At 39.0% G+C, this 12,174-nt stretch overlaps 1 protein-coding gene across 1 annotated transcript; it reads left to right on the forward strand.

The window, feature by feature from the left end:
* Positions 1-7,544: 7,544 nt before the first annotated feature.
* LOC120699301 (40S ribosomal protein S11-like) lies at positions 7,545-9,054 on the forward strand. Its single transcript, XM_039983262.1, has 4 exons — positions 7,545-7,765; positions 8,156-8,300; positions 8,391-8,480; positions 8,690-9,054. Exons 1-3 carry the CDS (start codon positions 7,603-7,605, stop codon positions 8,473-8,475), a joined length of 393 nt encoding a protein of 130 aa, XP_039839196.1. The 5' UTR covers positions 7,545-7,602; the 3' UTR covers positions 8,476-8,480; positions 8,690-9,054.
* Positions 9,055-12,174: the final 3,120 nt, after the last annotated feature.

Consider the following 12,174-nt stretch of genomic DNA (forward strand, 5'->3'; position numbering starts at 1 on the left):
CCATGCGAATCCCATGTTGTGCAGAAGATTTTGTGATTAATATATAGGCTATATATCTAGCAAACGTACTCAACTTGGCTTAGAAATTTATCTGTTGATTTAGTTATTGATATAGTTGAAGAATAATTTAACCTTAAGATATACCAAAATATGATTGCAGACTTCCATTTACTCATCAAATAAACCAGGATATTGTCTCTAATACATAGTTTTGAACAATTCCTATCTAAACATTGTGGTGTCAAAAAATATAGAAAATTGGTGACGAAAAAGTTGATTTATTTTACTTAAGTGGAACAAGTTTATAGGCTACATTACTACCTATCCACAGTTCGTAACTTCCTTTTGTCATGTTTTTGCAGACGCGATATCTATATAGATTCTCCGTCAGGGATGAGGCTACATTTTGCCACATGATAGTTTAGCCTTTAGAAAATCGATATCTGTACAATGGCTCAAGTCTAGAACCGTGAGTAATAAAATAATAAACCAAAGCTCAGATTATGGACCAAAAGTCTTTATGTATGTGGTTTTTAGGAATTGAATCCCACAAGCTTCCCCTTCACACAAAACTTCCTTGCCCTCCTACCACTATACATCGATACTAATAGAAAAGAGAGTTTTATTCCTTTCGAGCCCTCTTGGATATAACATAGAATTAATTAAAATGTTCTCAGCTACAAAATAAAAATTGTATATCTCATTGTGTAAAAAGTTTCCTCATCCCATGCAATTCAGTATTTTTAATATCTAATTTAACGTATTAATTTTTTTCATATATTTACTATAAATACATTTTATTTTCTAGGAATTTGAGAGAGGTAGCATTTATTCTTAAGTTGCTCTAGCTATTCTCACTTCCACAAAAAAAGTTTTTAAAAATTCACATTTTTAAAGAATATAATATTCCATAAAAATACGGGATGTTATAATAGTGAAGTTCGCCATTAGAGTGGAGACAAGGGAGGACAGCGAGGGAGGGTTCTAGCACGGGGTAGGCAGCACATTTGAACTATAGACGATGAGCCTGTTGCTGGGCCAAATTCGATACTATAGGATTTCCTGCTGATCATTGAATGATCCCAACAGAAATACGAGATATGACCACATGCAAAGCATCATTAGTAGAAAAATGGTCTTTTATATAACATTAGCCCTGACCACATTTGGGCCTGGGACTAATCTAGGCATTAGTCCTGGATCCAATGGTTAGGGAGAGGGAGAGCTCTTTAATCCCTGCTGGAGCCACCAATCGGGAACCGAGATTAAAAGTCGAAACCTTTAGTTCCGATTACCAACCCAAACTAAAGGGTTCTTCATGGGTTAGTTCAAAAGGATACCATCATAACTGGGGTCACATGTGATGTGTAGCGTGGGGTGGCAAGAAAGCTATGCATGAGGCAAGAGGTCTTAGGTTCAAGTCTCGTGAACCACTAAAATTGGTTGTGCTTGTCTATTAGTTTTTAACCTTCCACTCGAGACTTTTATTAGCATGATACAACACAGTGATTGATACGTAGCAAAAATACTGCATGATATAGGGATAAGAATGAAAGCAAGGAGCTTTGTTCACGGAAAGAGGAGAGAATTTTGAATTTGAAAAAGGAGCCAAATTAGGATCATCAACCCAAAGAACACAGGTGGGACTATCAACGTCATTAGCAAATTTTTTCTAAAAATATCCACAGATAAGAATCCTCTTGAAAATGGACCGAGAAGCAGACTGGATGATGCCAACATAAGATTGCATAAAGATCTGTTTGACTACATACCATTTGGCCTGTTCCTCATGAATCCAAAGTTCATACACATGACACCAATTATTATGGCCATCATTGCCCCAAAGATAGAAAAAGGTATCAAAGGATTTGAACTTCAATGATTTTAGTTTATATATAACATACCCACATCTTTGAAGTAGATCAAAATTAGGAACAATGATCTTGATAAATGAGTAACTGTAAGATCCTAATCAATGTCGCCAAGACAAGATTGAAGGATAAGTCGCACGGACTCATGACTACCTAAGAGGATGTTAATTAGAATGCCCAAAAGAAACCACAGGAAAAACTCATTATTCAAAGAGGAGGGATTGAAACTGACCGGAGAAGCGATATTGGGTAAGGCGTTCAATCTCAAGCCCTAGCAATAAATCTATGTCTAAGAGTCCTCCAATGGCGCACAATCACCTTAGGCATCACCATGGCTAAGGAAAACTCCAAGATCCATCGGGCCTGTTCATCATTTTCTTCACCACAAAGAAATCTCAGGCCAAGGAAGAGTCTGACTCCTCTACACACTCATAGTTGCACCACAGTGAAGCTCAAAATGAGTTGTCGATTCAAGCATGCCGCACATTAAATAATGCATCGCACACTTCTTTACCTCCCATGGGTGCCTCTTTAGTTTATGAATTAGTTATTAAATTTTTTGTTGGTTTTCCAAACTTTTATTTGGGTCCCTATAGTGGCTACTACTTACAATAGAGTATGAATTGATTCCTCTAAATATCCTAATTGAAATAAAATCAAGAGTGTTGGCTGGGCAAAGTAAAGAGAGGAAAAAGTTGAGCCTTTGAACTGTTGGTCATATAAATGATCCAAGAACGTGGTTGCATTAAGCTCACAAGACGAATCTATTTGACTACTAATATGTTTGATTTGGGCATTGGACTAATCTCTTGAGCATTATCGTGTAGGCTAAAATGCACATTTATTCCATTATAGTTAACTCATGGTATAATCTAGGATCTAGAATGAATATTTCTAATGAAATACGAAAAGTATAAGCATATTGAGTAGTTGATAACCATGTTTTATCACAATGCAATCTAATAGAGTCTATAAGTGTAAAGATAAGAAATTCTAGTTAACGACATTCTATTACAAATTCAGACATGAATTTATAGTACTTCTATCTCTTGATATTATATAGGAGCATGAACTAATGGATGGACTAGTATAATCCGGTTCCATATGTGCATATGCTGAGTCAAACATGCCTAGCATAGCCTTAAAATTCTACTCAAATTGAAAAGCCCTAGATTGCAATTGCTAAACCTTTTAGGGTAAGCATGATAGATAAATGCGTCTAGTTTGATCTTATGTTGGCAACAAGGGAGGGGGTCTCATTTGCTCCTAGCATGTAGTCAGGAAACTTCAATAGCCCGATCATGGATGGTTGTGTGCCTACTCCTTGCGACGACATCTTCATCTCTAGTAAGAGGCTTCTATAATATTCACCTTGGCATTGACTCATAGATCTGATCAGTTGAGGGACTCATCATGTCTTCATAAGGGTCCATCATACTTCGGGTGTGAAATTAATTATTGCCTACTCGTAACACTTTCATCATGTGGTGTTGCATCTAATGAATGTTAGTGAAGTTTGTGGCAGATTGCAATTGGCCAAGACTGGAGTTATGGTGGCATTGGGTTGGATAGGCGGAAGAGGCAACACTAAGGGCTTCGATTTTGTGGTGCTTTTGGCACCGGATTCTTGTCTCTTAAGAGAAACCCCTAGGTTTGTTCTAGCAGTGGTTGCACCTGGCAATAGTGGCATAGTTGTTGCTTCAGTTTTGAAGGTATTGTATGGATTTACAATTAAATTTCACTTTCTAGGGTGAAAACCTCTTGCATGGCCTTTACTAGTTGGATCATGACAATGACAGCGAGCGAGAGTGTTGTTTCCTTCTTAGATGTGTTGCTTTTTGAGGGCCTTCATCATAGTCCAAGTGTTTCTATGGTGGTGCATGGAACTGAAAACTATGTTATGTGTTGTAGCTAGCTCACTACGATATGATAGACTATGTTATATGTTTTTTCCTTTAATAGTGTCTGGTTGTGTGCATCCTAGCTAGCTACTATTGGTAAAACTTTCATTATATAAAAAAGAATTAAAACAAATCAAATGTTATGACCTAGTAGTACAAAATAAGAAACAATGAAACTAATAGTAAAACAATAATGTGGTGTTACTCATGATAAGAAGATCTTGGATGTCATGTTGCCCAAATGTGTATGTGCACACGCGTGGGGTGGGGGGTGGGGTGGGGAGGTACCTTGTTGCTACACTTTCTAATTAGAAATCATCATATTATGTAAACTAGATAACATAAAAACAAAAACTATGAACTTTGCACCAATCCATTTGAATCTACTAGTTACCAAAGCCAAAAGCAGGGACAAGTTGCCTAAAAAGTAACACGCACAACACAACCTCAAAGAACCATGAGGAAAGACAAAGATTTATTACCCAAAATTTTGGATCAACCAAGAAACCTACATTTCTGTTGAGGACGGAGCTCATGAAAAGCTAGTTCTTCAACCCTTTCCTCTCGCAAGTGACCACAAAGGTTAAGCTTGAGTTACTTTTTCTCAAGTTTTGTCTTGCGAGGAGGATAAACATCTCAGATAGCACCATACAAGTTTATCTCTTATGGGCAATAACTATCCGTCTATGAGGCTTCATCTACAAGAGTAACAAAAATGGAGTTGAATGTGTTGATAAAGATCTTGAATGCTCAAAGATGGGAGATGAACTCACAAAGACTCAACCTTGCAAGCCCTTGCACCACATCAAACTTCAATAATTGAAGTGGCAAACGAAAGAACACTACAAGAAATCTCTTAATCCATGACGAATTTTGCGTGACGTTTATATAAAGCGTCATAAACCGGCAACATCTATGATGATTTAAGAATTTTCGTCACAGATTTGCAAATGGCCCATTTGGGCTCCAATTCGGGCCCAGTTTCTATGACGAACCTTTGATAATCATCATGGATTGAAAATTAAAATTGTCATAGATTTGATACTATATTCAACCATAAATTTGACAAAACAAATACGTTGCTTACTTTAAAGGAAATAAGATGCATCACTTCTTTTCTTAAAAATCGTGGGTTTTGTGCAAGGTAGGAAATAAGAAAAAAGAAGTTGCCTTTATTTGCGTGTGATGGAAGAAAAAAAATTCTCCCGCAGAATTGGTGATAAGAAAAACAAAGAGCTGCTCACAAAAAAAAAACAACAATAAAAATTGGGGAAAAACAGAGAATGGAGCATTCGAACCATGGATACCACTGTTCTACATCTTTATTTGAGAAAAAGTTTGGTATTATCCTTTATATACTAATATTCGTGCTTTAATTTAGAAAAATAAAACGTGCGCTTATAGGCTATAGAACTCTGATCTTCAAGTCTTCAACATCAGAAACGCAAGCCCCACCAACTGCTCTACACCTTCGGTTATAATGATGACATGTATTATCCTATTTATAGACTAGTATCTCATGTTTTAATAATTTGGAGGAAAAAAGAGGCGCAGAGAGTAGCGGGGATTCGAACCCGGGGCATGGCGATAAGACCCGAGTGCCCTACCAATGCGCCAGGCCTCTGCATGTGATTATGTTGGATAATAATTTTTATATACCTGTGCTGTGACTTGGCCCTACAAAGAAGAACAGACGTGTGATTCATCTTTTCCTTTTTGATCCGGAATTAAATTTTGTAATTAGTATTTCTTCGTCATATGAACTCCAAATTTGATGGTTTGTTTTTCTGAATTTTTCTAAAACCAGGATCTATTATTTAGTGGCTTTTGTTTGTACATTAATTGCTATATCTTGATTGTTTTCCTAATACATGTTTTATTCCAATTAAATAGAGAATTGAAAAACATGTTTTTGCATAACAATTGCTAATGTAACTTGATATTTTTCAATGTTATGGTCAACATAAGGTGGTGTCTGAATTTGAGGTGCATACAAGTTCGAACATGTTATGAGGTATTCAAATATCAAAGTTTGACTTGAGATATATGAAACTATGTGAGAGAGGTATCCATTTGTGAATAATGTATAGTGACACACTATTAGAACTATTTGATTTTTTTATGGGAAGCTAAACGACCAAAAATATGTTGTCATTCCAATTTGTAGAATTTTTAGACCAAATTTAGATATTATTATAATTATTCTATGACATCTTAGGGAGATAGAAGTATGAATTATCTATAGGAAACAATTGAATTATTGATCTATCTCGAGAATATGGGTTATAATGGAACATATGAGGCTAAATATTGATCTATTAAATGTAAAAATTGTATTGAGGTATATAAGATAAATTATTTTATAAGTTACCATGCAAGGGTGATATTTTTAATTATATGTAAAAATAATAAACAGTATTGGGCTCAAAGTAACATCAAATTCGGTCTGACCAGCCCACCTCCCATTTGGTCCCACACGTTAGTCACACCAGATATTTTAGTTGCCCACCACGCGCAACTCGCCCGCTTGTGAAATTTTCAAATGAATGGCGCGGATGTTGAAATTTCAGATACCTAAAAACCTTCCCCTAGCTGAACCTACTGCCACCCTTCTCCCTTCTGCCTCTCCTCCTCCCCGCCGCCACCTTTCTCCCTCTCCCTCTCCTCCCAACGTCGCCACGCCCTCCCCTCCCCAACCACCACCGCCGCGCCCTGTACTTCAACCAGCTGCCGGCTGCTTGACCCCGCGATGACAGGCAGCGACCGACCGTCGGTGCGCCAGATCCGCCGTCACCTCCTCCCTCCTCCATCCTCGCCTCCTGCCGTCGTGGACCGCCGTACCCCGGCTGCCGGCAGACCCACCGCCGTATGCCCGGATCCGGAGCTCTCCCCGCCGGATCCGTCGCCTGCCGGCCCGGGAGGGCAGTTCCCGCTCTTCCCGACTCGGATGGGGCATGGCTGCTGCGCGGTCGGAGCACCGCCGCCACTACACGGGCGGCGCGGCTGGCCTCTCCCCTCCCCAGTATTGCTCTTGCTTCTGGTGCTGCTCCCCTCGCCAACACCCACTGCCACCCGCCCTTCTCTCCCCACGCCAACAAGCGCAGGTCACACCTTCTCTTCACTATCCCCATCTAGATCTGGCCTCCTCTGCTTCCCCTCTCCCCACTGCGAGCCGCTCACTCCTCCCCTCCTCGCATTGTTCGCCTGGGGGGGCCACACCGTCGGACGAGGTGAGGAGGGTGTGTGCTCAATGAGTGCAGCCTCCTCGCGCCGGTTGACTTGGCGCCAAGCAGAGCCTGTAATCAGAGCACAATAAGCATTTTCCATGCCTCGCCCCCGATCTGGTCTGGTGCCTTATACCGATGCCTGCGGCTACTGGCGTGTTTGGTTTGCCGCGAACTATCGATTCGATCCTTTTGATCCACCGCAACTTTGCATATTCGTTGCATTTTTGTCGGCGTGTGGGTGTTTGTGTATTGGTAGAGTCTGTTAGTAGTAGACTAAAGATGCAATCCTTAATCAGGTCTACTGTTCCCCACAGATTTGTAGTTTAAAGCCACAATAACTTGATGAGTTTTCGGGATTTGGGTTGGACTAGATGATGTAGGTTTTGTACTGGCACTCGCAAGCATCACTTACATTTCGTAATGTTAGCGCTGCTGGTTAGTAGTTAAGAGGGACATAGTTATTTCAGATCATAACGATTACTGTATTAGTTAGAGATGTTGCAAATTTATTCCTGTGTATTTAAGTAGTTTCCAGCAGGTGTTTTGCATCTGCCCATTTTCCAGACTGAGAAGGCTTTCCTCAAGCAGCCTATTGCCTCTTCCATGCTTTCTATTCTTTGTGAGCTACATACATTTCTTAACCGAAATTTTTTGCTTAAATGTAGCACAAAGAAATCTGCCAAGGGTAAGAAGCCAGGCAAGGGAGGCAGCCACTTCTGGAAGAGCATTGGCCTGGGCTTCAAGACCCCCAGGGAAGCAATTGAAGGTATAGTGAGTTCTCTCTATCTTCAAATTCCTTGCGTTTTTAAGGTGGCCATTGGAAGAATTGCAGCGCTATGTACTTAATTTGGTAGCATAGCTCCAATTTCATATGCTAATATGGAAATCAACATTGGGTCATGATTCCAATTTCCAAGTTCCAAGTACTATAATGTACCTGAATAATTTATTGTTATATGAGAGGCAGCCTCCGTAGTGTCCATCTGTTTTAAATGGTTTTCTATTGCCATCTAGCTCCAAATTTCGTTTGCTAATTTGGAAGACAATGAGGCCATGATACCCAGTACTATCAAGGCCCACGAAAATAATGCATTGATGGGTTTGCAATATATTTCTTGCAAGTGTTAACAGATGTTTAATTTCTATTCTCGTACAAGGACCTACATTGACAAGAAGTGCTCATTCACTGGAACTGTTTCCATCAGAGGCAGGATTATTGCTAGAACATGCCATAGTGCCAAGATGAACATAACCATCATTGTTCGCAGGAACTACCTCCACTTCGTTAAGAAATATCAGAGGTAAGTGAACTGTTTGTGGAGCCTAGACTCTGTTCTCTTCCAAGTGAAATTTGATGTTTTTAAGAAATGATGTAACTGTACACCTTGCAGGTACGAGAAGAGGCACTCCAACATTCCCGCTCTCATCACCCCATGCTTCCGTGTCAAGGAAGGTGACCATGTCATCATTGGCTAGTGCAGGTAATACTTATGTGATCTCAGAACTTGGTAGATCACCTTTGATGGCCATCTTGCTTGGTTTGTTTGAGCTTTATTAAGTGATCTCTATTTTAGGGTTCCAACATTTACGGATGAAATACAACACCATTGCAATGTCTAGTTTTCCAGTCCACTCAATTGCTAAGGTAATATTGTTCATTGCTGAAGTGTTGTTTTTGAACTGTGAATAGGCCCCTGTCCAAAACCGTGAGGTTCAATGTTGTGAAAGTCATCCCAGCTGGATCCACTGGTGGCAGCGGCGGGAAGGCCTTCACCGCGGCTTGAGCTTTAGACTATGTTCCATGAGTAGTCTATAGAATGATGTCTTTTTGCTAAAAATTCCTGCTAGGCTGGTGTTTTCGACTATGGTTTGGTGATTGTTCGCTGTCTGAATGGAGTCTCGTCACCGGAACATTATTCGTATGAGGTTATATTTGGGCTGTAATTGCTTATTGTGCTTTGGGCTGAAACTTTTGTTTTGGTAAATGGGTTGTGTATAAAGCTGAATTTGGTTAGCTAATAATAGATGTTGGGCTGAAATCAGGCCCACTTTGAATTGGGCCCATTCAAAAATGGGCTGAGGCTGACTTCACCTGCCACGTCACCAGTACTTCCACATCATTGCCATGTCAGCAATCATGTCATTGACGTCAATTACCATGTCATCAGCCACATCATTGACATGGCAGTTAAATCCATGACGAATATTGTACTGTTTATGATGTTTATTTTTGTCATAAAAATGGGCTTGGGTTGGGCTTTGGGGGCCCAAGGACATTCTATGACGGTTTCGAAACGTCATGGATCAAGCAATCCATGACGAAAATTTAAGGAACGTCACGAGGTGTAATTTATGACGCTCAATACATAACCTTATTTGAGATCATCATAAATATTGCTTTATGATGATATTTTAGTGATCTGTGACGAAATTTAATCGTCATGGATCAACATATTTTTTGTAGTAGAAAGAGATGATGGAGCATTTACAATATGCCTAATCTCCAACTCCAAGATACAATTTGTCCAATTTACATCAAACAATGGCTAGATACAATTGTTAGAGCTTTAGTTCTTTTTGTTCTTCTTCCTTCCTTGATGTGGCTGTAAGTCCTCTTTGTCCTGTACAGTTTGATTTTTTATAAAATCTAATTTGAAGCACTGTGAGGAACTCCCCCACAGTTTTTCTTCAAAAACAATCGAGCATATGATAATAGCTAGATGATCCAAACATCACTAGGCAAAGATTGAAACTTTGTTAGAGACACCAGAGGCTACTTTTGTACAATGGCTCTAAAATTTCTTGAGGGGAGTAATAATTTGGACTTTTTCCCTAAAATTTTGACACTAGAGTTCTGGATGATTACGTTTTGGTTGGGGAATTTAACCTTTTTCTTTCTCATGCTGATAGAAATAAATCAGGTGATTGTGTAAGTCATATATTTTTGTTCAATGATCGCATGCAACATCTTGATTTGGTGGACATTCTTTTTGAGGGTTGTCAGTTTACCTAGAGAATTTCTCTCTCAAGATGCTTACAGAAATTTGTTTACACCCATCTTCCATGTTGTTGAGCTAAGTGGCATGGTCTAGGGATTATCTACTAATGCCAACACTTTTGATCTTTTTACTTGAAAGAAAGCTTACATGTAGCTAAAAGGGCCTTTGCCAGTTTCATCGGATTTCAAATGGATGTGGAAATCCTTTGTAGGAATACGCTAGTTCTTCTTTTAGATTCCCCAAAGAGACAAATTTACCTTCCTATTTTTCCAAATATGTCTTTGGCATGATGATGTAAATTACAATGGCCGTATGCATTGGATTGTGCAAAAGGTTGGATCTTTATCCATTTTCTAAAAAAAGAAACAAATTAAGCACTAGAAACCTACTGCAGCGGTAAACTAAGCACCTTGATGATTATAGTTGTGTTTTATATGCTCTATAGAATTTTGAAGAAATTTTGGATAGCTTGTCCTTCTCTTGCTCCTTCAGACAATGGCGTTGGCATTTTCTTGAATATTCATTGGGACTTGAACCTCAATAATCTGGATATGATTGTTGAAGATTGGTGCGGTTTTGGTTTCAGGATCTTTAGGGAGATTGCAATGATGGCATGCTTGGCTATTTGGAGACACGGGAATGCGATCATTTTTTATAATGCTTCTCATTCTTTAAGGTGGTCGTAAAAATTTTTCAAAGAAGAGTTTAATTTGCTCTCATTTTGGATAGAGTCAAGCAATATTTGAAAATGGAGTTACAAACTTGGCTGTGCAATTTCAGACACTCGTTTTTACCTACCTTTTTCCTTTGGGATTAAAGTCTTATTCCCCATAAATACCATCTTGTTTGTTTGTGTGTGTGTGTCTATATATAGTGCTGGAGCTAGTATATATAGCCCCCTAAATGGACTTGAACAAAACCTTTTAGTTGGCATAGGTCGGCAATGGTGCAAATACTAAATTTTGGCCAGATAGATGGTTGCTTGGGTGCTCTATTGTCCTATTGGCTCCTCGCCTTTTCGCTTGGGTGTCAAATCGGCAAGCAAAAAGCGTACCGCGCAGGATGCTCTCCTTCAGATAATTGGTTACAAGGATATTCAAGGGCATTAATTGGTGGCTGTCCTAGTATTTGATGTGTCCTGGAGCCCAAAATGGCGCTGCAATATAGATGCCAAAACTGATGGGAGAAGCACATGCTGTTCGGAGGTGTTAAATTGCTTCCTCCTCTTGGTCGCTATACTAGCAGCGAGATCGCTCCTAGTATAGCGAGTCTATCCGCCATCCACACTACTTAAACCATGATTTTCCTATGGGTGAAAAAACCGACAGGGAAATTCAAAAAACCCACAAGAAAATTGTTTTTGTCGGTAACCTGACAGGAAAATACCGACAGGGCTAGCTTGACAGGGTATTTAAAATTGCCTATCGGGTTATTGACAGGAAAATTGTTTTTGTCGGGTTTGTACCGACAGAAAAATATATTTCGAGAAGTTTGGGTTCCATATTCTTATCATTCGAAGTCGACAGAAAAATCTGAATTTTCTGACAGAGAAAAGCATTATTCTGTCAAAAATATATTCTATCAAGCGTGGCGTCAAAACAAAAAAATCATGTCAAAAGCACATTGACACAACAATGCATGTTCTACCCAAAAAAATAGAATTTTTATGTCAATAGTAAATTTCCATGTCATTATCTAGCCGACAAGAAAATTGTTCACCAAGCAAATCAAATTGATTTTGATACAAATTCCAAACCACATCCAATTTTAGGACGAGTTTTTTCTACACTCGCGTGTAACTACTTCCATCATCAGTATACCACTATGTGTATGTTCTCATACTCATTTATCACTTCGAGTATGTTCATATACTAATTCTAAGATACATCAAAGAGATATATATGAAACTTTTAAAGAGCAGCCCTATTTTAAAAATATACTATGATTATAACTTATTACTAGTATATGAAAATAAGTATGTCCACATACTTCATGTATGGTTACATACCTAGTGTATATACCATCACAGATATTCAAATATGATCATATACTCCATGTACGTAGTCATCGTTGGGTCAGATATGTCATATATGATCAGATACACATGTGGGAGTAGATACAAACGAGCGTAGAATGGAATATAGCGAATGCAACAGACTCTTTGACGGCCTTATAT

Source organism: Panicum virgatum, chromosome 3K (assembly GCF_016808335.1).
Source record: "Panicum virgatum strain AP13 chromosome 3K, P.virgatum_v5, whole genome shotgun sequence".
Lineage (NCBI taxonomy): Eukaryota > Viridiplantae > Streptophyta > Magnoliopsida > Poales > Poaceae > Panicum > Panicum virgatum.

What these genes read in the sequence shown, in the direction of transcription:
- LOC120699301 (XM_039983262.1), top strand. Translation starts at nt 7,603, where the DNA reads ATGCTTTCTATTCTTTGTGAGCTACATACATTTCTTAACCGAAATTTT. An exon ending in CCCCAGGGAAGCAATTGAAG is followed by an intron (nt 7,766 to 8,155) that starts GTATAGTGAGTT and finishes ATTCTCGTACAA; the next exon opens with GGACCTACATTGACAAGAAG. An exon ending in TTCGTTAAGAAATATCAGAG is followed by an intron (nt 8,301 to 8,390) that starts GTAAGTGAACTG and finishes TACACCTTGCAG; the next exon opens with GTACGAGAAGAGGCACTCCA.